General features: G+C 37.7%; 1 protein-coding gene across 1 annotated transcript in view; it reads left to right on the top strand.

Moving 5' to 3' along the window:
* Window positions 1-26,070, top strand: part of grin2bb (glutamate receptor, ionotropic, N-methyl D-aspartate 2B-b) — a 92,659-nt gene that overhangs the window by 59,824 nt on the left and 6,765 nt on the right. The window contains exons 4-14 of the mRNA XM_084394128.1: window positions 1,665-1,935; window positions 2,017-2,209; window positions 14,820-14,934; window positions 15,189-15,397; window positions 16,288-16,459; window positions 18,154-18,307; window positions 18,413-18,538; window positions 18,993-19,222; window positions 20,250-20,410; window positions 21,844-22,031; window positions 24,053-24,291. Coding sequence (XP_084250254.1) covers window positions 1,665-1,935; window positions 2,017-2,209; window positions 14,820-14,934; window positions 15,189-15,397; window positions 16,288-16,459; window positions 18,154-18,307; window positions 18,413-18,538; window positions 18,993-19,222; window positions 20,250-20,410; window positions 21,844-22,031; window positions 24,053-24,291 — 2,058 coding nt within the window. The remainder of the gene's footprint in view (window positions 1-1,664; window positions 1,936-2,016; window positions 2,210-14,819; window positions 14,935-15,188; window positions 15,398-16,287; window positions 16,460-18,153; window positions 18,308-18,412; window positions 18,539-18,992; window positions 19,223-20,249; window positions 20,411-21,843; window positions 22,032-24,052; window positions 24,292-26,070) is intronic.

The following is a 26,070-nucleotide window of genomic DNA, read 5'->3' as shown; positions in this document are numbered from 1 at the left end:
CTACGGCAGTTCATTGGAACGAAACCGTAGCCTAGCGACATCTAGTGTATACATGTATACACTAGATGTCGCCTTCGCTACTGCAGTTCATTGGAACGAAACCGTAGCCGTGGAGTTCTTAAATACACAGTGCAACGGCCAGGATTGTGTTCTTTGATTTTTTTTTACTGTACTTTCAGTCTTTCCCCAAATCAGGAGCAACCTCAGGGCAATGCAAGCAGAGCCCAGTAGAAGTCCAGAGGATGCTCCGCTTATTGAGGAGGCTCAACCAGCAGGCTCTTGATGTTTTTGCAGGTGTATAGCAGGCAGGCTTTTGTTGTTCTTCCAGAGAGACCAGTGCCCAGTTTTTGTGTTGTCTGTTGAGGGAAGAACAATGGTTCAGGTGATTCCAAATGCTTGGACAAACTGTGTCCAATGCTGGTACTCTCCTCTTCAGTCACACTGACATCTGTTGTCTAGTGCCTCCTATTTGTGGCCCTTCATCTTCTGCAATATCCTGGGTTGCCGCAGTACCTGCACTATTTATCTTCTCTTACTTCGCGCTTTGTTAATGACCATGGAAATACCTCGGTTTGGAAATTCAGAATTCGCAATGTGTCAGGACCATATCAGTTATCAGAATCGTTAATGGTCGTATATTTATGGATATTTATTTCTCCTGTTTTTACTTCTACATTACCTTTGTTGTCATCTAACAATCACTCATCAGAACTAATCTTTATCAAACTGTTTGTTTAAAAAAAAAAATCTCTATTTTCATATTGTACATTATAATGTTGTGATGCAAAAATTCACTTGTTGTGTTTTTAAAAAAATTGTGAAGTTTTAGTTGATTTTATTTGGACTAAATTGTATAGAATTTTAATATTGACCTTTTTTTTGGTTATTGGCCATCAGATTCAAAATAATCATCCGCTTATCAGTGCTGACCAGAATTTTTATATCGGTCCATCTATAATATGAACAAGTGTTGTTTTTGTTAACTAAAATCAAAACTCTAAAATATTAAAATATATTAAAAACTTATTTTTTTTAAACTCTTATTATATTTCTTAAAATAGTACATAAAATGTATAAGGATATTTCCAGCTCTGTGGTACTGGATGCTCACACTATACACTTGACTGCATATATGTGTGTAATGATACTGTCAGGGCAATTTGCAAGTCTGTCAAATTGGCTTCAAATATTGGGCGATAAAGTAATATGCATCATCAGAATTGTGGGTGCAATAATTTCATCTAGTTCTGACTGCGGTTGATTCGAATGAAAAGCATCTCTGTGGACTTGTGTTTGAACAATTTGTTTTGAGGAAATGCAGTTTAATTTCTCTCTGTCTCCTCAGAGTAGTTCTGTGCATTTTCAAATGTGGGTTAGGTTTGCGTCTTTACAAATTATAGAGATCAAAAAAAGAGAAACATTTGCAAAGCCAGTATCTGGCAGAAGTGCATGATGGGAAAGTTTTCATTATTCCTTTTTGTCTTTTTGTCTTTTTGCCTATTTTCTCTTTTAACTCTCTCTTCTCTTAATATATCTAAAGAACAAAAGCGAACAGTTTTGGGAGATCTGGAGGCAGCAGGAGGGTGTTACAGGACATGCTGTTTTTTTTTTTCTTTTCTTTTCTTTTTTTTCATCTTTCTCTGTCTTTTTTTGCTACCTTCCAGATCCGGAGTACCGTTGAGAACAGCTTTGTTGGCTGGGAGCTGGAAGAAGTGCTGCTGTTGGACATGTCAGTCGACGATGGCGACTCAAAGATCCAGAACCAGATGAAGAAGCTCCAAAGTCCTGTTATACTACTGTACTGCACTAAAGAAGAAGCCACAACCATTTTCGAGGTGGCACATTCTGTCGGCCTCACTGGTTACGGTTACACCTGGATCGTACCATCTCTGGTGACAGGGGATGCAGATAATGTACCCAACGTCTTTCCAACAGGTAAGAAGGGAAGGATGGTTTGAATTGAAAAACTATTGTAATATTTCAGATGATTGTTTCAAACGCTTCCTTTATTTGCAGGTTTGATCTCTGTTTCCTACGATGAGTGGGACTACGGGCTGGAGGCTCGAGTGCGTGATGCTGTAGCCATAATCGCCATGGCAACCTCCACAATGATGCTGGATCGGGGTCCTCACACGCTGCTTAAGTCTGGATGCCACGGCACACCTGACAAGAAAGGCAGCAAGTCAGGAAACCCCAACGAGGTGCTGAGGTGAGTCAGGCTTAGCGGGGTGCCAGGGTTCAAACACTGACATCTGGGGTCTGCAATCTTACACGTACACAGGCTCTCTCGCAGGCACACACACATTTACAACACCTGCTCAGGAGGGTTTCTCAACTAATGGAGTGTTTTTGACAGGTGCACAAACACACACACACACACGTTTACTTAGCTATTCCATAGACGTAATAGTTTTTATACTGTACAAACTGTATATTCTATCCCCTTACACTAACCCTACACCTAAAGCTACCCATCACACAAAACTTTCTGCATGTTTACATTTTCAAGAGGTCTCTTTTGGTCACTTCTGGGTACAAATTTGTCCCCAAAATATAGTTAAGTTGGTACAAACACACACACACCGTGGTTGGTGTTAGATACCTTTAAAGTTTCATGATTGAAAAAGGCATTTTAGATCTATAATGGGTGCTATTTTCATGATACCATTTTTTCCCCTGATTTATTTAAAAAGGTTCATTAAAAAATACATTCAATAGAGATTGATATTAACATATTGATATTAATATTGCTGATGCAGTCCTTTAAAATAAATAAATATAATAGGCCTATTATATATATATATATATATAAATGTATAAAACTTTCAATTGCCATACTTAATGTGTGTAAATTATATTTATTATGACAAATGTGAATTTAAGATATAATTAATTACCTAACATGATTAATCACTGAAAACAGTTAATTATTTGGCATTAATTAATCAATTAATTGTATATAGATTTTTTATCTATTTACATCCCTTACAGTAACATAATGGAGTCAGAAACCTTTCCCTGGAAATGGGATCACAAATGGCCTCAGGAGATGCATTTGAAACGCACGTTTCAAATTGTAATTGTAAAAGGTAATTGACAATCCTTCTCACCTGTGATTGGATCAGCCGTGACGGATCCTAATAAAGCGAGTCCTAGATTAAACAGCACTCTCTTGTAGCTGCACCGTACCTGTAACGCCCGGAGAAAAGGAACGAGTGAGAGTGACAAAAGGACAACAAAAGAGAAAAATGCGAGAGGAATAGAATCCACATTATTGTTAATGTGGGTCTGCTGTAGCTGCTCGCTGAAGTGTCTGGCACAGAGCACCTTTCACTTTTCTTTCCCCATTATGTCTCCTCTGACATTCAGCCCGCGCCCACGTGTCTGTACCGGCCGGCTGTGGTTTTCATCTTAAAAACATAAATATCCATCGTAATAGAAAAGTGAGCTTTTCATCTGAGCTCCTCTGTTCTCTTTTGTACTGTTATTTGACATTTAGTATTGAGGGGCATTGATTCCTAAGTATTAATTAGCGTTTAGGCTCGGTCACAGTCTCTTTTAGCCAGTCATTTGATCTGCTGGTGAGGAGTTAATTGAATGCTCGAGGCAGAGCAGGATTAGGAAGCCAAATGGAACAACAGCGGAAGCCTCTCTCTCGCTCTCTCTTTACGTCTTTTAATATAACAAACTTTAAATCCCAAAGAGACATGGGTGGAAAGCAACAGTAACAGATTCAAATCTACCTCTCATCCACACTTTGATATGAACAGTTGTGGCACAAGCATGCCGAGTTTCCTCTGTGGATTCTTCACGTGCCAGTTTCAGCAGAACAGACGACGGACTCACCTTTCCGCTGAGTGTCTATAGCTGTGTATACAGTACCATTACAGGTTTTTTATAACATATTGATACTTAATCAGGCCTCGAAATTTATTTTAAATTTAAAAACGACATTAAAATTAAACTTAAAGGGATGGATCTGTAACGCTCAATAATAGCCTACTGTAACTAACTTTTTTTTTAAACACTACCGTTCAAAAGATAAAACATTTTATGATGTCTTCAAGGCTGCATTTATTTGATCAAAAATACAGAAAAACAGTAATATTGTGAAATATTATAACAGTATGTTTTCTGTTGTAATATATTTTCAAATGTAATTTATTCATGTGTTGGGAAAGCCGATTTCTCAGCATCATTACTCCAGTCTTCAGTGTCACATGATCCTTCACGAATCATTCTAATATGCTTATTTGTGCTTAAAGGAGAACTCGGTAACTCTAGCGAACTCTACTCACTTCGCTGATTTTCCCTTTTGTTGTCGCATGTTTTCCCCACGTATATTTCACAACACGGTCGTAAAAAACTCACTTGCGGCGGCCTCCTCCCCCTCTCTACCGCTGCTCATGTGCGTTTGTTTTGATTGGAGCAAGCCAACTGTATCGTGTGGAGCTATGTCTACCGAGGTGGGTAATCTGGTAATACATCATACATGCGTGTGTGTTTATGTTGAATTGCCGTAAAGCAATTTGTGTTTCGCGCTCGTTCTCATTCTCGTTCTCGCTTCTCATGAGACTTCCAATTTCTATCTTGCCGGGACGGTAGCCAGGTTTTCCGCCTGGGAACGCTGGGGGGAGCGGGGAAAGTCACCAATATCACCAGAACAGGTTGTTTAACCATCCAAATGATTTCTAGACAGTTTTATTACGTTAAAAAAGTTACCAAGTTCTCCTTTAAGTAACTTTGCTTATTATTATCAATGTTGAAACCAGCTGCTTAATATTTCTGTGAAATGTCTTTCATCATTTATCTACCTTCATGTTGTTCCAAACACGTATGAATTTTCAGTTTTCTGTACAATAACACAAAAGATATTTAATCTTCTTTTGTGTTCCATCGTACAGGTTTGGAACAACATGATGGTGGGTAAATCATAACTAAACATTTGAAGTGAAATTACATTTTTTCCCCCTTTACTTCCTAAATCGCTTTTCTTCTGCGGTTACTTTTTGTTTGCTTCAGTCTCACTAATTCTTGGCCGAAGACTCTTTCTTTTCTTGTTAAACTGTTGTCTGTGTAAAGTGTTGCAGGGCTGGCTAGCAGTGAAAAATTCAACGATCCTCTGAAAACACTTTTAAATACCCTTTTCAATGATAATTTTTGGAAGCTGCTTTCTAAAGCATGTATGTAAAGGAGCACTTAATTCCAGCGCATAGGTCGGACACGAACCAGTCGATAACACATTGTGCGTGCATTTAATATGCAAATTACGTACAAATGCACCATCGATCATTAAAAAAACCACCACTTAAGGTTTGATTTAAATGTTAAATTAAACATTTATAATGTTTCTGGAACAATCTGTAGCCTGGAGAGCATGTTATGAAGACATATAACTGTGTTGTTGCGGAAAGCTTTGTTGGTTTAGATGAGAGAAGCAAGTAATTAAGTGTGTGTGTGTGTGGGGGGGGGGGCACTTTTATGTTATTTGTGAATGGTGAGTTTACAACAATTACCCAGCGGACATGGTATCTGCTAGAACAAGATGGTTCCATTTGTGTAATTAGGCAGATGTGTTGCCTTTAGAGTCGCTGAAGTGGATTTTTGAATTGTCTGATGAGAAGATAAGGACACACTTTAATGTCTTATGAATGCTGGAGAGCATAATAATAGATACGAGGAAAAGTGGCCGTAAGTACGAACCAGCGAAAATAGTTTAGTTTACAGTCCTCTGGGAGTGCAGGTTCTTCTCGATCACCCTGCAGTGCACACTTAGGATCTCACATATGCGTGCACACGCACACACAAGAAGCTTTTGAATGACAGCCTTATGAGGTGGGCTGAATGAGAACCACCGGACCCTGTAACCCCTCGAGGACTCTAATGATCCGTTTCCACCATGATGGAGACGATTTAAATGGCATTCCAAGATTCTATATTATCATTCTGGAACACCCACCATGCTCTGCGGTGGATCTGTCAGCGATGATGGAGGGCTTTTCAGCTGAATGGGTCATGTTCTGTGATGGTTAAGGGCCTGAAACAGCCTCAAGGGGTTCCTCTGAAGGTCAGCTGAAGGATTAGGCATGGCTGTAGAAGGTTAGATGTTATGCATGTACCCTATAAAGGTTGAGAGTGGGGTTAAATGAGGCTACATACTTATCTCAGATAAACTGATCGCAAGGACACTGTGTGGGTTGTTCTTTCGAAAAATTGATTTCATTCAGATCATGCTAGAATTTTAATGATTTAATCAATTTACTGGCTCTTTTGTTCTGAAACGTATTTTAAAGACAGTTTCCACATGTTTATAGATATTTGGAATATGGCCAGATAAAATATCATTACCTTAATGACGCTCTAGCATTATTCCTTTTCCAATTTCCGATTTCACACATTCCAAAAAATGTTTAACAGGTTTTCAGATTCCAATTATTTTCAATGATTTTGATCAAATTTTTGTTTTGATACATTTCAGAAATGATAATCAAGTTGTGGTAATGAGGTTGAAAGTTATTAAATCATTTATAGACGCACCAGCATCTACTAATAGCGAAACTATGCTCGCTAGTGAGAAACGGCATGTAGCTTTTAGGTTGCTAAACTATTTTACTGATAAAACCTTCAGAGTAGCACTGACAACACGTTTCTGTGCGAGTGTGTCCGTACTGTATGTGTGTGCGTTTGAGTGGGAGAGAGCGCGAGAAAAAGATATGTGCTTTTCCATAATAACTATAATACACAATAAAACGTAATTTTGTAGCAAAAAAAAAGAGAAGGAAATAATTGGTCGTTTTTATCCTATTGTTTACTATATGTATTTGCTTGGTCAATGTCGGTGTTGGTTTTGGTTCTGTAGGCTGTAAAGACCTTTGAAATAACTGATTTAGAACTGTAAGACCTGCCGGGAACTACTTTAGGCGTGCGTTTCCCTGATAATAATTGCACATCTCAGAACGTTCGTCAACCAATCAAAATCAAGCATTCAACTACCCCGTAGTATAACACGTAATAAACTTTTTTTTTTTTTTTTTTTTACATTTACTTTACTTTTTAAAACTTTAAAATAACAAGAAATGTTCCAGTAGATCTATTACAGTTTTTCAACATATATACAGTAGTAAGAGAACTTGTTAACCAACCAATTAACAGGGTCTCGCTGTATAATTTTTTACTGTTAAAATGACGTAGTATTAAAATGTATACAATTATAAATAGATTATGTGTGTATGTTTTTTGGGTTTGTGTGCATATTTTCTGTTTTCCCTCCTTGTCTCTCTGATGCTTTGACTCCTCTGAGGTGCTTAAGGCTTGTGAAGCTGCCAGGCTTTTATTCTCCACTTGACTTAATTGTAGCCCCTCAGGCTGGTGCGGCCAGTAGACCTGACGCCCGGAAAGTTTAATAAGATGGTTGTGGATGTTTTTATTACGGTATGCTTTTGGGCAATGCTGAAAGACGCTGACAATAACTCTTCAGAAGTAGGTCAAGATATCATTTGTACACTTTTTTGCTGGTGAACCCATGCGGTTTCCCTCCGGTCTTCCACTTCTCCATCTATCTCTCCGTTTCTGCTCCGTCACACTGTGTTTCGGTCTCCATTTATTGTTTGCTTATATAGAATACAAAATACACGATGAACAGTCTGCCTTTACAGAATATTTGGCTTTTTAAGCTTTCACACAGCTCAATTCCCAAAGGTGTGTTTGTGTGCCTTGACACAAAGAGAAAGTGTGTCTATGTATTAGTGTGTGTTTTAGCTCCATTAGAGTGGTGGTGGTGTATCGCTGTGTTACAAGGCCCACAGGCTTCCCTGGGGAAGGGGTTTGATCATTACATGGTGTCCTGTGTAAGTAAAGGTAATTAATCTCTGGTTCACCCAGGAGCCTGTAACTTGCTTTAATTAAAAATGCATACATAAACACACAGACTTCTAGAAAAACCTATACACACTTCCACAGCCCACATCCACTTTCATATAATGCACTGTGGGTGGCTGTGAATATGGGTGACTGAAGTATGATTCCATCAGTGTTCAGCTAATCCGAAATCCTGTTTAGGTTAACTAATATTGTGATGTTATAATACCTCTTGCGCTATAAAGCCTCAGCAGAATTTTGTCGCCCTCGTGTTGATGATGCATTAAAATAATCCGGTGCTGGTGGGCAAAGACTGTAATTACCTCCAGAAGCCTTCCTCCCCCTAGTGGTCTTCTAAAAAAAAAAGAGAGAGAAGGCAAAGCCTTTTTGGGATTTAAGTTAAATTCATGCTTCATTAGATTTTTACATGGTTTCCATGTTAAATGCACACACCATTTACCTGACATTATCAACAAGCAACTTGTACCATACAATAATATTTTTGTATGTTTATATTAAAGGGACAATTCCCCCCCAAATTAACATATTGTCATCACTCATTTTTGGGGGAACTGTCCTTAATAAATATTATGTTTATTAAAAACCAAGTCGTATCAAAGTCTCATTAAGTTTGTGTATTTAAACACTTTTTATATTACTTAAAGTCCCTCTCAGGTGAAAATCCAGCTTTTAATGTTCTTTATATGTCTATGTGGTGTTTTTAATATGCTTTAAGACAAACCATGTGCAAATTAATAAGTCAACACCATTGCTGAGTATTTTCTCCTTAAAACTGCAGTGAACAAAAGACAGACTCAAAAACGCGCTTTGAAATCGCTGGTGTTTCTGACGTCACAAACTACCTTGTAACCAATCACGTCAACGTGTGATCGTCAACGAGTGGATCTCTGAGCTGGTGTGAGTGAGTGGAGGCGGGGCTAATTTGCATATTCATAGAACCGCATATACTAAATGAGGCAAGGGTGTAGAGTTGCATTCAAGCTATTTTAAGGCATGAAAAAACATTCAAATATGTCATTTTGGTGATCAAAGATGAGTTTTAAGGGATAAAATGATTGGCTACAGGGGGAGTTTTAAAAAAATACACTAAAGTAAAAAGCATATTTTATGCGTCAAGCATTTGTTGTTATTAATAGTCAGATTATTTTCAGACCATTAGTCAGCTAATCCTCTGTAAACACAGTTGGTGTCATGAAGGTTGCCGACACGGAGATGCTCGCTAAAAATCGCCTCAGTCACAGATCATTTAAAGTCATTTCGATTCAGATGTGAGCAGAAGTGGGGATGTCTGAGTGGGTTAGTTGTTTACTTTTTAATTAGTTCATTCATTTCCAACAGTTTGACCCTGCCAGGCCAATTTGTGAACCGTTTGCAAACATGATGGGCAGGCGTTATCCCATTGCCAGGGATTGTGCAATATGCATTCATATCTCTTCCGTCCAATCACGTTGCACCTTCCGTAGATCATTTGCCTTTATGTAACTCATATGACCTTTTTTGTAAAAAAAAAAAAATAAAAATAAAAAAAAAAATTATATATATATATATATATATATATATATTTATTTATTTATAAATATTTTCCATATAACAAATTTGGCTCATATTTGGGTGTGATCTTTTTTTTTTCCTGCTGAATTCAAAGTCAAATTTGAACCTGGGTCCACCTACATAGTAAAGGGAAACTGTACCACTACCCCTGGACTTTTTATGTAAAGAATTAAGTTGTTAAAGCAATTTTTTCTTTAGTCATGCCTTATCTTGCCTAGAGCACCAAGTGAGTCGGGACCGCCACTGATGCCCCATCAAAAACAATAGGTGCAAGACATCCGTGGGCTCAGGGGAGCTAGAGAGACACTGCCTCCTTCTGTGATCGTCTTTGTTGGACAGTGTTACTTTGTAAAAATGAGTGGTTTGAACAATATTATACTATTGATCATTTTCATGTGAATATTTTTGAGAAGGCACCTTACTTATTTTAGTATTATTTCTATAATATTATATTATTCATTAGGGATGTCAAATTAAAATTAGAATTCCGAATATTCGTCGAATTTAAAATAAAAATGCAATAATGGTGCATTCGCATTTTAGGTGTGTGTCAGGCAGTTTTGTGACAGTGGCGCACGAGATGTGCTGATTAGAGTTGTTGTTGCATTTTAATGTTTTTCTTAGCCTGTTCAGTTGAACCCAATAGATGCAGATCTGGTCATTTAAAACATTGCAGAAATAAAGCAAACGATAAAGATATAGTTCTAAAAATCGTTCTCATATTAAAGAATAGCAGAGTTCACACCACAGCTATAACGAAAATAGCACAGAGAAACGATATCGTTGGAATCACTTTCAGAACGATTTTATCCAGCTAATTGATGATAAAAACATTGACAGCCAATCAGAATCCATCCTGCTGTAACGAGCTCGAGCATTTAAAGTGACGGACAAGCACGAGTTTAGAATAAACTGAACGATGCCGTCCGCTGGTGTGGATGCTAATATAGTTATCTTTATAGTTATCGTTCTTGGTGTGAACGGGCCTTTAGTCTATAGTCTCAAATATACTTTAGAATCAAACTATCATAACTATTTTTAATGAACTCATCTGTCTTCATGATGCCGGTGAATCGCAGATGCTTTCTGAACTGCTGTTTTCTCACCGCTGTCATTGTTGTGTGTGTATTTTGTTATTGAGAGGAAAGCGCACAGCACATATTTACAAATTCATCTAAACGTAGCTCTCAGCAACGCCGGGATGTTCGTTAACAGTATATCCCTACAAAGGTGTTTCTTTTTTTACTTCTAAGCAAAGAACGAAAACAAACTTAGCCGTGAGTTTATAGAGCTGCAGTTCACTTAAGGGCCACAGGTGTCGCTAACAACAAGGTTCTCTGAACTCTACATTTAGCCCCTTTAAGTTTCAGTTTTTCATGTAATATTTATATTTTCTTTTCTTTTAATTAAATAAATGTTTTACTTTTAGTTAACAATGACAACCCTTGCTCCTCTGAGAAAATGCCCCTGCTCCAAACAAGACGTTAATGAAATAATCGCATACAGTCCTCACACTCCCTCAAGTTTTCGATGGTTGTTAAAACTGTACCCTGTTGACCTGAGAGGCGATTTCACAGCCTCACGACAAGTATCACGAAATGACAAAGAGTGAAGCCAGGAGATGTTATGTCAGGGCTAAAATGAAACATGAGAGGAAACCCTTGAATCTAAGATCAAGTCATTCATAGACCCTTGAATGATTACGCTTTTAAATGTATGGGTGTACGGTAAATCTGAAGATGAGTTTTCTAATGGCAGATCAATGCTAGAACTGAAAAATGTCGTATACGATAAATCTGGTTGTCTGTCTTGTCGATATTGATCTGTTTGTATTTATAGCGACAGATAAATGGGTCTCTGCTGCATCATGCGTCTCGCTGTAAGTACAAAAGATGCTACCTCTCTCTCCATGTCTCTTCCTCTCATTCTCCCTCACTCTCTCGAGCGAGATTACTGTTCCCATGGCAACACAGCAGATTGCTTGGAGATTGCTATGGTTGTGGGCACCATGGTAACACATTTTATATGCTGGTGGGTCTCTCTCTCTCTCTCTCTCTCTCTCTCTCTCTTTCACACACATCCTCTCACTTTCATTCTATCTGTTGGCAGTTTGGGGTTGTACATACTTTCTGTCAGGAGTCCGCCCTAACACACCCATTTGGGAACTGATGGTGCGCGTCTCTGAGATTGTAGGTTAAACGGATCAGATGTGCACTTAACTATTGCAGTTTAAATGTCTAAAATACATTTTAAGTCTTGTTTTAACAAATATACCTGCTGGTGGATGCTGTAACTACACCGATCAGTGGACAAATAACGTATTTTTCCATTGACGACCACTATGTTTTCTGCTTAAATCCATTTTTGCAAACAAAACATAGTCTAAATCGCAAGTATTTGATTAAAAGTCTGATTTGGACTCAACATTGTCATTTTTCCTGCGCCTCTCCAGGACCCATGGATGCTACTTTACTTCCAAAGCCTCCTGTGGGCCTCAGATGAGCAACTGCCACTGAGATGAATGACAATGCTAACGGTTAGCTTATATATGTTATAGACCTCCTCACAGGAGCCCTTTTTTGTGTGTTGTTAGCTTCCGTACAACATTGCTTCACAGTCTTACTCCATTGAATTGTACATGCATGAGACACACTCACTACTTGTTTGGTCATTCTTCTTTCTAGCCTCTCTCTATTTCTAGATTTCTCTTTCATGTTCTCTTGTTCAGAGCAGATATTTATTTCCTGTGTGGAGAGTCGTTTTCATGAGGCCGATTGTTGTCATGGCGACGACAGCCCACAGATGGAGGCAAGAGAGCGAGGAGTGCAGCAGAGAGTTTTCACTGGCTCTGACACAAAACTTGTTGACACACATACATGATACTCATGTTATGATGAAAATCTGTGCGCATATCGCTGCTCAAGGGCACAAACACACACACACACGCGCACCTGACTACGGACTGATTTACTGTCACTGTCTAAATTGGGTCAGTTCTTCTACGTCATCAATTTTACACCCTGATGGCAGAAAAGGGAAACGACTTACAACTTGCCCATGTGATTCATTTTCATGATGGTTTACTGCTGATGTATTTTATTAGTGTGGGGATTTTTATGTTGTGTGTTTGACACAGTAGGGTGAATTGATGGAAAAGGGAAAATAAATGGAAAAAGCACCGTTTCTTATTTATCTGTAGGGCTAGTTTTCAAACATAATATTTCTCTGTAGGTTTTATTTTGATGAAAGTCAGTTTATAGGCACATCACTTAAAGGCACATAACTTAGAGTTATCAAACATTTCCACTGTTATTGCCCAGGAAAAACATATTCAGTTCATTTAACTGAAGACTTCAGATGCAAAAGTCTTGTCTAAAGTTTGTTTAATATTAACATTTTTATCAGGCTCCTATTTATAGCTTTCTACCCAAGTACCGACATTTCTGAATGGGCTGAGGCTGGGATTTAGTGAGTTTGAAGTGAAAGTATTTGATGAGCGTATACTATGTGCGGAGAGCATTCACTCAATATTATCTCATTTTTGACAGAGGTGGCTTTTAGAGGCTTTTGCTTCGGAGGTCTTCATATATATAATATGCATAAAAGGTATATTATAGATTATATAGTTAATCAAAATAACTATAATTCACTTTAAGTATACAGATATACCAAAAATTCTGCTTGAGAAAAGACACATTTGTGTAGTAGTATGCTGAAAAGAATTTGGTGTAGGATTTACAATTTTCATTGGAAATGGCTGTAAAATTTCACAAAGAATTACAAAGAATCAGAAAATAACACCTTGAATTAAATGTGTAAAGATTAAAAGTATTTATACCTAAATAGTAATTTCTTGTAAATGTAAATGAGAATGTCAAGTATTCTTTATTTTATTTTCATCTTCGAAAAAAGTTAGTGTTGCTCGAAAAAGTGAACTAGCCATGTTTTCCCCTAATGAATATACTGTTACTGATGGGTTTTGATTTCATTTGTTGTATATTCTTTTTTATTATTGTACATGTTTATATTTATGTATTATAAACCTTTATTTCTTTTTCTTCTCATTATGAACTCCTATATCACGTAAGTGGCAAATGCTGAAACTGTGGTCGAGAATATTAAGAAGTCAAGTGCTAAGTTAGATCTCAAGGGTAGCAAGAAGAACAACACATTATAAGAATGCTAACACATTTTTTATGCAGTACAGATGTCTAAGTGCTAGATGAGGTCAGTAAAGACGAGTCACTAGACTCAGACAGTCCATTAAGCACTGCCCAAATGTGTCTGTGGAGTAGGTTAGTGACACGAAAGAGGTTAATTACAACTCGGACGAAAGCATTCTGAATGAACTTGAAGATGTTATTTGGCTAATTCTGGTGGGCCAGTGAGGAAGAATCTAATTTACACTGTGATTAGATGGCAGTGCAGGTGCTGATGTAGATAAAACAATATTAAAGGACCAAATACCGAGCCATGAGGGACTCCAAGGTTGAAGGGCAGGAACGGTGGCTTTCTTGCTAACTTAGAATGATATGTTATTAAAGTAGTTAATAAACCAGTAAATTAGCCAACTCTGTCAGCACTGAAATGAACAGTTTGTGGTTGACCATGGCAAAGGCTATAGGCAGATCTGTGCAGTGTCAAGACACTCTGGGTGGTAAGGTTGCGTGACAAGATTTAATTTCTAAGTGATAGGGGTCAAGCATGCTGTTTTTGGAAAAAAAGGTTGACATTTGGATGAAACTGTTCACCACGCAATGTTTGCTGTCTCATACACAGTTTGGCTTCCTATTTGCATGTACTGGATACTATTTTAAGATGGCAAAGAATGGCATTATAAACTGGTTTAAATGTGCTACTTCCAAGAAATGAGCTACTATTAATGCATTCTTGGATGGCTTACTTGAAGGCTAAGATATCAGGTATTAGAAAAAATCTGGCATGTAATATTACTCACTTCTAATAAATGGTTTCCCCTGGATTATTAATTTACTATTATATTGGGTTCATGACTTTTGTATTTTGTTAAGGTGAAAGCCATAGCAGTTCCTCGAGATTCTCCAACTGAGTGGATTTAAAGTCATAAAAATGGTTTTGTGACCAGGAGGCTGCCAGATTCGTATTCGCCATTGTGAATATTATTTGCTATAGCCTCTAGCAACAAACCTGCTTTCCTGCATTATACATGTGTATGGACATACAGGTATGTGGATAGTATACAGAAACCCATACACTATAGGTAAACTGGAAAGATGCTGACATTGAGGGATCCTGTAGATTGCTTTGACTTGTTCTGAAAATATTTGTGCTGTACAAGAAAGGAAAGTGCATTTGTGTTAATAACCATCAAATGTGCTTGGTCTGATATATTCCCTTTGTTTTCTCTTCAGGTATCTCATGAATGTGACATTTGAAGGGCGCAACCTCTCCTTTAGTGAGGACGGTTTTCAGATGCACCCAAAGTTGGTTATTATACTGTTAGATAAGGAGAGGCAGTATGACAGGGTGGGTATCTCTCCTCATTTCTCCTTTTCTCTCTTGATTTCTCTTAACTCATGACTGCAAAGTTCCCTGATGTAATTATCAACCTTCATTTACTCTTTATCTCTCTTCATCTTAATTCAAGATTTCTGCCCTCCTCAAATTTAGCCCGCACTAATCCAATCTCAGCCACTTCAATCTCAGCACCCTCTTATTATGTCACTTGTTATCCTTCTCCCAGCTTTAGCTCTCATCTTGCCCTCTTTGTACTTTCACAGGTCGGTAAATGGGAGAACGGGTCTCTGACAATGAAGTACCACGTGTGGCCTCGGTTCGAGCTGTACTCGGATGCTGGGGAGCGAGAGGATGACCACCTGTCCATTGTTACCCTGGAGGAGGCTCCATTTGTTATTGTGGAGGATGTCGACCCCCTCAGTGGCACCTGCATGAGGAATACAGTGCCGTGCAGAAAACAGCTCAAAATCCAGTGAGAATCGCATAGGAAATGTGCTGCAGTTTCGGTTCAAAGTTCAGATTCGTCTCAAATTTCACAGTAGATATTTGAAAACTTTGATTAAATCGCAGATGAATATTGTGGGGTGCAAAAATATGGGACTACAATGAAAATATGAGAGTCAAAATGTAATTTAAACCTGGAAGTAAACAGAAAGAAAAATTCCAAATACTAAGAATGTTTCACCGCACTGTGTGTCAGTAAAGATGATTTTAAATGATGGATAAAGCTACATAATATAGGTAAAATATCTTTAAACTACAGTTAGTCTTTGTATGAGATCAATATGAGATCAGTCATTAATCTTGACTGCCAAAATGCAGACAGTCTCATAAGAGCACTAAGTATAGATACTTCATTCAGTTTTCAAATTTAAAGTGCTCTATCACTGTCAGGACTCCAGTATATCATATAGTAAGAACGTGTGGTGTTTATGAAATTGTACAGTCACTTTGAAACACTGATTTATTCATGAATTAAAACTGGTATCTCGTGTCTTTGTATATATAAAATATGTTTGATTACTGTTCAATTTATTTAGCATTCTTGTAATAAATTCCTGCTAAAACTCATTTATTGTGAGAAATGATCCAAGATTAATGTGGATTTTGACAAATTTAAGTCGCATTGTACTTTTGTAGTCAATGCAATAGTAAGTGCAGTGGTCATTAATCATTTTGATGTTATGTTGACTCATTGATTGATTTCTTCAGATGCAGATTTATTATGAAGTGGTATTTTGATCAAGGAATTAATAAACAGCTGAAGCAAAAGTTTTTGATCGTCTTCACTATGTAGAGAAATAACTTCCTGCGCTAACATTAATCTTCTCACCTTTTTCTTCCTGTTTGTCCTATCCCTAGAAATCAGACAAGAGATTCAGGGATCTACATTAAACGCTGTTGCAAGGGCTTCTGTATAGACATCCTCAAAAAGATCGCAAAGTCTGTAAAGTTCACCTACGATCTCTACCTGGTGACCAATGGGAAGCATGGCAAAAAGATCAATGGCACATGGAATGGCATGGTTGGAGAGGTTAGTTTCAAAATGCTTTTAGTAAGAAAACTGGTTCTCATCAAACACCTAGAGTTGTTTATCATCCGAGAGCTTGCTGGATCATTTTCCGACCTATTCTACCAGACTGCATATGATAGATGAGAGGAGATCGAATACTAATAGATGTCGAAATTGTTGCTTAACTGTCTATGTGCTTATTGCAAAATTTAAAATATTTTGCTCAAAATGTTGTTAACTGTAAATTTTGTGATTAAAAAGGGGGAAACTGGATCAAGAAATGTTGCGAGCCAGACTCAAACTCACATTGCTTGAATGGGCGCCATGGCTCCAGTGTTATTTTATAGTATAGTTTTTGTTAATAATTAATTTTTTATCATTTCTGTTTTCATTTTAATTTTAGTTAAAACTGTAGTAATTTTGTTGTGTGTTTCTGTCATTTCTATTTGTTTATTTTAATGTCTATCGTTTTTTGTTATTTTAGTAATTTAGTATTTTTGTTTGTTTACTTTATATCAAGTGATGAAAATGTCTTTTCATGGTTTAAGTTAAAGATAATGTGCAATAACCACTAGGACATGGCTCCGGAGCATCTATGGATTTTTGATTATGTATTATTTTCAAAAAAATTAACAGTTTCTCTCATGCCAAGAACAGATGAAAGAGAGAGAAAATGTGAGCGAGTGAGTTTGCACAAGCCCAAGGGAAAATACAGCTGGTGCATTAATTCAGATGAGAAATAATATGAGTTACCGGATCATATGTAAATCCACAGTTGGAATGAATGTTATGCAGTTCCCTTTCGGTCCTAGTCATATGAATACTCTCAGAATTGCACCACATTTGGAGTCGCAGACTTTTAGTAGCTTGCTTTATGTTTACTTAATGTCTTTACAAGATCTGATGCTCCAAGACATGTTCATGTTCAGAGATAGATGCTATAACGCAACACAAACTCAAACAAATATGCAAAATCTAGTCTCATATTTTGAAAAGACAAAGAAAATAGGATATGGAATAGCACTACTCAACATGCAGCCCGCAGGGCATTTTTGCGCCCGCATGTTTTATGAGATTCTGCTATATACCATGGTAAACCCACAGTGCAATTTAAAAAATCTGATACCAAGCGGAAATCTATAGTCCACTCTGCAAACAGTGCCACAGATGAGCGCTTACAGTACAGCCTCATTGATTATAATGGAAGCCATTTAGATTTTATGTGGCTGTGTAAGTGTGTAATACTCAGTAGCCTCATTAATATAACAGAGACACTATAAAAATTAGGAGTGTGGCCCTGGAGGCTAAAGGGATCCGGCTTTGTGGCCCCTTGAGTAGTCCTGATGTAGACAGAGCCTTTCTGTAGCGTACAATCACCTTATTAACTCTGTTTTGTCCCATTTTCCTAAATCACCAGAGGCATCTTATATGTAACTCTAAATATACCTGGACAAGTGATGGGTTTGGGGAAGTGGTGATTAGGGAAGGTTGAAAAGAAAGAGAAACGGCTATTAAAAGCTACTGCGACCCAGTGTAGGAAGTAACCTGATTTCTCGCAGTCGTTTTTTTCTTCTTCAGGGTTTTCTCATTCACTAATTCCCATTTTAACTTTCTTTCACCTTTTTCTTTTCACACTGTGTTACTTTCCCCCCTCTGTTGTGGCATGCCTAGACTAGTACAAGATGGGCATAACTGTCCCGTTTCTTCACGTCTAGGTGGTGCTTAAGAATGCCCACATGGCAGTGGGGTCCCTGACCATAAATGAAGAGAGGTCAGAGGTCATTGACTTCTCTGTGCCCTTCATAGAGACAGGGATTAGTGTCATGGTCTCTCGTAGCAATGGCACAGTGTCTCCTTCTGCCTTTTTAGGTAAGTACTAGATACACACTGTAAGGTGATTCAAGATAAAATCCCACATTTAAGTGCACTCTTCATTAATAATTTGTCTTCCCTTCTCTTTATTTTTGCTCTCAGAGCCCTTCAGCGCTGATGTCTGGGTAATGATGTTCGTTATGCTGTTGATAGTTTCAGCCGTGGCTGTCTTCGTCTTTGAGTACTTCAGTCCTGTTGGCTATAATCGCTGCTTGGCAGATGGACGAGGTGTGCATGCAAATATAAATCTATCACCCTTATACCTAACACCCATATAAAATTTTGTATATATGTAGTTCTAGCCATCTAAAAATGCATATAAATATACTTTTTGCAGTGTTTTTACAATATTTACAAATTATGTTTAAACAATATATATATTTAAATATATACATTTATTTATTTCTCTCTGTATTATAATATACATTTATTAAAATTATATATATATATATCTCTTTTAGTTTTGCCCATTATGTCCATCTTTTCATTTTCATGCTCGGCAATGTATTGCTTCTCTCAGTATATTGATTCTTTTGATTGAAATCAAAACTGAATAGTTAATTCAAGTCTATTTCTTACCATTTTTTTTTTTCATCTGCCCTTTTACTCCTCTCTGATTCCTATTAAATGATAACGTAATAACTCCCTATTTCAATTTCTTTACCTCTTTACACACAATCAGAGCCTGGCGGTCCCTCCTTCACCATTGGAAAAGCCATTTGGCTACTTTGGGGTTTGGTCTTCAATAACTCTGTGCCCGTGCAGAACCCCAAAGGCACTACTAGCAAGATCATGGTATCGGTCTGGGCCTTCTTCGCTGTGATTTTCCTGGCCAGCTACACTGCCAACCTGGCCGCGTTTATGATTCAAGAGGAATATGTGGACCAGGTGACTGGCCTGAGTGATAAAAAGGTAACGGTGTTTATTGGTCAAATTCAGCAGCACGTGCAAAAGTGAACCGTGGGCATCTGAAAGCTGTTATTAAAAATATAGTTCTCGTTGATCTCATTTATCCTTCTGTCCAAAAAAATTAGATCTAAGGACATAATAAGCTGGAGGATTTTTTTCTCCGACGACTGCCTTGAACTGAACGTGATTTGAATTGATTCACCAGACTCAACCTTGGTGTTAAACAGCTAAGGTTAATTTGCCAAGACTAGCCAATAAATGATGCAATATTTAAGGTGCACTGTGTAATTTGTTAGAATATGTTCTTTAGTTTAATGTGCAGAGACAGCTGTAGGGCATTTGTGGGTTTTCTGTGGCTCTGGCGCTATAAAAACATTGCTTTGTTTGCGTGATCTAACATGATCAATTAATGGTTTAACCAGTGACACGGGTTTGGGGCGGGAGTATCTGTGGCTGAAGGTGAAACATTTTTAGAAATTTGAAAAAGGAATTTAAAAGGAAAACATTTTATGTTTTTAATTAACTGTGAATAAGTGAATCCATGCATGCTTACTCTGCACGGTTTTGCATATGAAACACTAATACTACTGTTTATGATCCTCAAATGACTGATGACATATGTGGGCAACCACATGCTGACTGGTTTAGTGATAATTTGTTTTTGTTTTTCTGTCATCTTTGCGTGGAAAAAAGTGGGCTAATGTGAATTAGCCAGCCGCTATGAAACAGAAAACAAGATTTGACTCTGAGAGGGTGCTGTAGCCCGTTTAATAATTGATGTGGTGAGATTTTGTTTTTTACTCTAAGTCATGCTTTACTTTTTATGTCTGGCAAAGCTTTGAGTGTCTAGAGAACATAGTCCATGTGTTTACACAGGAAATAGTTCTATTATGAATGGTGGAGAAAAGAGATCTGTTGTATCTTTAAGGTTTTTTGAAGTGACACCTCTCCTCACACTTTGTCCCTTGAGTGTTCATTGACAATGTGGACACTGCTGAGTTATATATATATTTTTCTCTCTCTTATCAAGTTTCAACATCCGAATGACTTTTCCCCTCCGTTCCGGTTCGGTACTGTGCCCAATGGCAGCACAGAGAGAAACATAAGGAATAACTACAAGGAGATGCACAGCTATATGACCAGCTTCCACCAGAAAAACGTAAACGAGGCGCTCCACAGCCTGAAGACGGGGTGAGAAGGAAAAAAAGAGAAAAATTATGAGAGAGCGAGATTATGATATCTGCATAAAAAGAATATAAAGGGTGAAAAAGAGGGAAAGACAGGGAGATTAACTCATTCCCCGCCAGCGTTTTAGAAAAAAGTTGCCAGCCACCGCCAGCATTTTTGATCATTTTTGCAAAAGTTTCATGGCCCCCGGAATGTTTTGTTCTACGAATATCTGAATATATCAAAAGAAAGAAAACACAATTTTTTTTTTTATTCTAGCTTCATGCATTCCTTTTTTTATCAACACTTGAATGTGGGGGAGTTTCATTTAAAAAGCAACATTTTGAGCTAAAAGCTGAGAAAATCTAAAAAATGTCTTGATCGGACATTTCATTAAGTAACATACGGCAGGTTTGATTCCTGTGCTGTTTAATGTTGATAATCGCGTTAACATATGCATATGCCTACATATGATATTGCTTGTTTTTGCGTCTTCTTCGCCTGTGTTTTGATCTGGAGATTCAATACTCTTTCAGAAGATGCCAAATAGCGGCCCCTATGGTGTATAACAGTGAATACACTGAAAGCTGAAATTTCCGTCAATGGCGGGGAATGAGTTAAAAGATTGTAGGACAGCAGTAAGTACAGTGCGTGAGTGGGTGGATGAACTCTGGACTGATAGCATCAAAATGAGGCATCCTGGAGGGACTTTGTTTGGAGATACAGATTGGTAGAAGAGTTTTCAATATGAAACTGGTTTCTGAAATCCTTTATTTGATCAGTACTAACTGTGGACATTTTAAAGAGGCACTCAGTAATTTTTGTTTATGTTGTGCTGGCAGATATGACAGTTATCTTGGACTTATAATAACAGTGAACAGGATAAAGTATATAGTTTTAGCTGGACATTTGACTTCAACTTGGCACAGCGCGCTTTTTGTAAAGGTACAAAAAGCCTTTACAGATTTTATTTAAAACTACAGGTATATCCTGCAGTAAGTCAGTAAAAATATTTTTTACAAATATTTTATGGCTGCTTATTTGTTGCTGACCAGGAAAAAAAACGGGAAAGTATCTCAGATGTGTTTAACACAGGGTTATTATTTAAATAATTATTATTAAAACTATATTAAAATAACAAACATTTTAATTACTTCAAATAAAATAAAATAAACATTAACTGAAATACAATTCTATTTCAGCTATAGTTGCCAAGACGACATTTCTCACTTTCTTTTAGTTGAAGTTGAAGTACTAAAATAACAAACTAAATAAACTGGAACTTAATAAAAACTATATAGATATATAAATGACAAAAAATGTAATTAAATTAAAATTAAAACAGAAAAAATTATATTAAAAACTATAATATTGTATCAATAATACTGAAAATAACACTGGTTTTGACAAGGAGTTATTGACATTCTAACATATTACTCTTCTCTCTTGCTCTGTAGTAAATTGGATGCATTTATCTACGATGCAGCGGTCTTGAACTACATGGCCGGACGCGATGAGGGCTGTAAACTGGTGACCATTGGCAGTGGTTATATCTTTGCCACTACAGGGTATGGCATTGCCATTCAGAAAGACTCAGGCTGGAAGAGGGCAGTGGACCTCGCCATTCTGATGCTTTTTGGAGATGGTAAATTTTGTCTACTTTTTTCTTCCAATTTGTCACTGCATTGGATGATTGTGATAAATAAGTCAGTCTAAATCTCAGGGTTCCTACACAGAATGGAAAATTATGTAATTTGATTTGAGTAATTTTCAGGTCTGGGAAAGAATGGAATTTTGAAATTGAAAATGTGTAGGAACCCTGTAATCTGCACAAATAATTTTAAGATTAAAGACAAATGTTCAGGGGAAATTCACCAAGAATGAATCTGTATTGTCTTGAGAGTTGTTTTATCACCTGATTCACAAAAAAAAAAAAAAAAATGCAAATCTGGCAACCCCACAAACACCCCCCAAAATTATACAAAGCACAATTTGCACGATGGGAGGTGTATATAACAGATAGCAAACAGTGCCTGGTTAACATGGATTGTGGGTGGTTAGTGAATAAGACTGAAATGCTGTTCACAAAAGTGGCGTGAATGTGTAGAGAATTCACAGCTTGAGATGTTTACTTCATTCACTTCTTCTTTAAATGGTTCTCAATGTGCCCTCAAGGCAAACAGTTTTGAAGAATACCTGGCAGCAGATGACAAGTGCCTACACTGTCTGTTAGTACGCCAACAAGTATGCCACACAAAATGGTATTAGATGTGTGAAAATATGGCAGTCTGTTTCTCAGAGCCTCCTTTGTGTGAAATTCACATTCTGTTAAAGCATAATAAAGTTAATACTGAATTACTGTACTCACTAAATTATAAATAGTGTACCAAGTAACTGTAATAGTTGTACTGTAACAGCAATAGATCTCCACATTTCTAATTCATTTTGATTTGAGAGCTTTCCTTTAGAACCCACTAGTAATCCAGATCCAGAGGCCATTTCTGGACATCATCCTCTCTTACCCAAACAGCATCTGAGATGACAGGCTGTTTGGAACACATCCAAAGACACATGCAGAACATGCCCTATGCACCCCATACATACATAAACAGTGTTAATAATTTCAGAAATTCACTATATATTGTATAATGAGAGCTTATAGATATATGGGCACAATCAAACAAAATCCGATTGGCATCTAGATACATTTATATAATATATATCCCATACTTAGTGATTCCACATGCATACATGGGTATGTCACACAAGCGGGACGAATTAGAATAGATTAGTGAGCATTCATATGCATATTGACAAGCAGGCAGTGCACCGTAGTTCCTAACTCTGACAGCGGTATGGCATGTAAAGGTGCGTTTGGGTGTGTCACATGTTGTTATATAAGCCAGCATATGATCCAGGAGCAGGAATAGAGTCCTATTTGCAAGTGACAAGGGGGGGTCCTTGTGTTATCTCAAAAGTACACTGGGAAGGCATCAACTGTGTGGCATATACATGTAGGTACACATGAATGCACCGGCACAGCATGCAAACACCTGCGCGCACATTCGCCCTCACATAGGTATTTGGCGGATTTGAAGGCTTAAGTCACCAAGTAAAGTTCTCAGTGTGTAATAGAAAAGCAGCCACTGAATGGATGTAATCATTTGCATGCGTGTTTTTTGAGTATATTTGTGTAGGCTATATCTGAATTTGCCCCTAAAGACTGACCTGCAGGACACCAAATTATGTTTTGGAGTTTGATCTTGTCCCTCCTATGCGGGCTGTCAGGCCCCTCGGGGCCCTTATTAGAGCTGGGAACCAAATCTCAAGTGACTCTCATAAGCAATCATTAACAAGAAGAGAGCTTCAGTGCATATGAGTTTGGATTAATCCGTCATCATGACAAATGTTACACTTCGCAGGGGCCGTAATTTGTTTACAGTGCACAGTTTTGTGGGGGCTCTAAATAAATGCACTGCTGAAATCGTCACGGATAGACAAAGTGAACAGACACGTCTGCTAACAGCTCAAGAGCTCTCAAAGCCTTCAAACACACAAAACACACAGCGGGAGAGGCAGAAAGTTAAAATTCAACGAATCATAAACAGTCACTCTGGTTTTCTAACACCAACATTTTGAAATTAGCAATTTTTTTTTTTTTTGTAGGTGAGATGGAGGAACTTGAGGCCCTGTGGCTGACTGGCATCTGCCACAATGAGAAAAATGAGGTGATGAGCAGTCAGCTGGATGTAGACAACATGGCAGGTGTGTTCTACATGCTGGGAGCTGCAATGGCCCTGTCCCTTATCACATTCATCGCAGAGCACCTCTTCTACTGGCAACTGCGATTCTGCTTCATGGGTGTGTGCTCGGGCAAGCCCGGCGCCACCTTCTCCATCAGCAGGGTGAGTAGCAGGTTTACTTCTGAACTTTTGATCTGCAGGCAAACAACCACAAGGGTTGACCCAATTATTATTCTGGAGCCAACAGCCTATTGAGTTCAATTAGTTCTTGAAGCTTTGGAGACTATGAGCATTTTCTTAATTGGTGTCTTTGTCTTGCTGCCCAGTAAAAATATCTTTCCTATCCTTAAAGTTGCGAAGCAATGGAAGTACAAAAATATCTTTCTTTCCCCATATTGTGATGTACATCCAAGTGTAGCATTTTGTGAGCGGGGGGGGGGGGGGACTTCTATACATCTTGGTTGTTGATTGGATTTTGAGATGTGGGCGTTACATTCAAGTGGAGGCAGATGAACGCAAGCATACAAGGGGCGAAGAAGGTGCCTTCACACCATGTTGAAATTACCGTAATTTAAGGTTTCAACTTGTAAAAAACGTTCACGTCCTTTTAGAGCTCGTAATTACAGCTTGTAAGATGGGACTGTTCTGAGAGCTCCTACTTGTACCACGTGAACGCTGTACCACCTGACCGCTCCAGATTCGTTTAGGCATTGATAGTGTCACCATAGAAAAGCATAATTCCCAGTCGAAGGACGTGAACAGCTCTGAATAGAACATCACGTGTCGTCATCTCAAGCCTACGATAATTATGACAGGGCGTGAACGCATCATGAAGTCTTGTCATTTTTACCTGAAGATCCAGTTATGACATTTTGATTGGTCAAATTAAAAATAAATTATAATAATAACATATGAACGGTAAGATCTATTACATGCATTTAGAAAATAGGGTGAGTTTCCATTTCATGTCAACTTTAAAACGAGAAGTTTTCCTGAGAAATATTAAGATGTGTTTTCAACAAATGTTTCTTGAATGTAAGTTTGAATGATTTTAATAGCTTTAAGCACAAACTTAACTTAATGCAATTGGCTCTTGAGTGAATTTTACTATTTTAAGGATACTTTCTTTAAGATACTTAAAGTATTTTTACTGGAAACTACACAAATACACTGATTAAGAAAATGATTTTGCTGTGTAAAAAAAGAAGAAAAAAAAGTGAAAAGTGTATAAGTATTTCCTTTTACATTAGAAGCATTAGATCTCAAGACTGAAACTTTTGGATGATGATTACATTTGATTTGAGTTTTGTATTTTTTGTACATTTATTGAGTTTTGTATTGAATTTGTATAATTGTGATAAATGTGGTGTATTATGCAAAAAGGGTACATTCTGTTTTGTTTCATTCTGATGTGTGTGGGGTAAAAGGGCAAACACTTTCAGTGCCCATTTGTGCATATGCAGTATTTATAAATCAAAACCTTGATCTTGAGCTAACAGGCAGTTAGCTCAAAGCAGCTGTCTCTCATTCTAGACATTCGGACATCAAATCATGCCTCAAGCAATTTGGAGTGGTGCCATGACCCACATAATGTCTGGGATGAACACAGAGGGAGTAAATATCAGTTTATCTGACCAAATTGGCAAGTGGCTCAAAGATAAACCTAGGTTTACCTGAGTTCACAAATTATTGAGGCTAACCGGAAAAACGATTACTATATTGGTTTGTTAGCCAACAGGGCAATTTGCATGACCAGTTTCCTCAGCTACAAGTACAGACACAGGAAACCGATTTTCTTACTAGATATATTTCCCTTTGAGATGTAGATGCGTGTGTTGCTGTGGTGGGGGTAAGAAGAATCCAAAATGAATAGAGGGAAAAAGGCAAAAGACAAAATGGGAGAGAATGGAACCTCTCAAGAGAAAGAAGGAAAGAGAAAAA

This window comes from Rutilus rutilus (assembly GCF_951802725.1).
Source record: "Rutilus rutilus genome assembly, chromosome: 2".
Lineage (NCBI taxonomy): Eukaryota > Metazoa > Chordata > Actinopteri > Cypriniformes > Leuciscidae > Rutilus > Rutilus rutilus.
The sequence above is the reverse complement of the archived record's forward strand: the minus strand, read 5'-3'. Positions and strand labels throughout refer to the sequence as shown.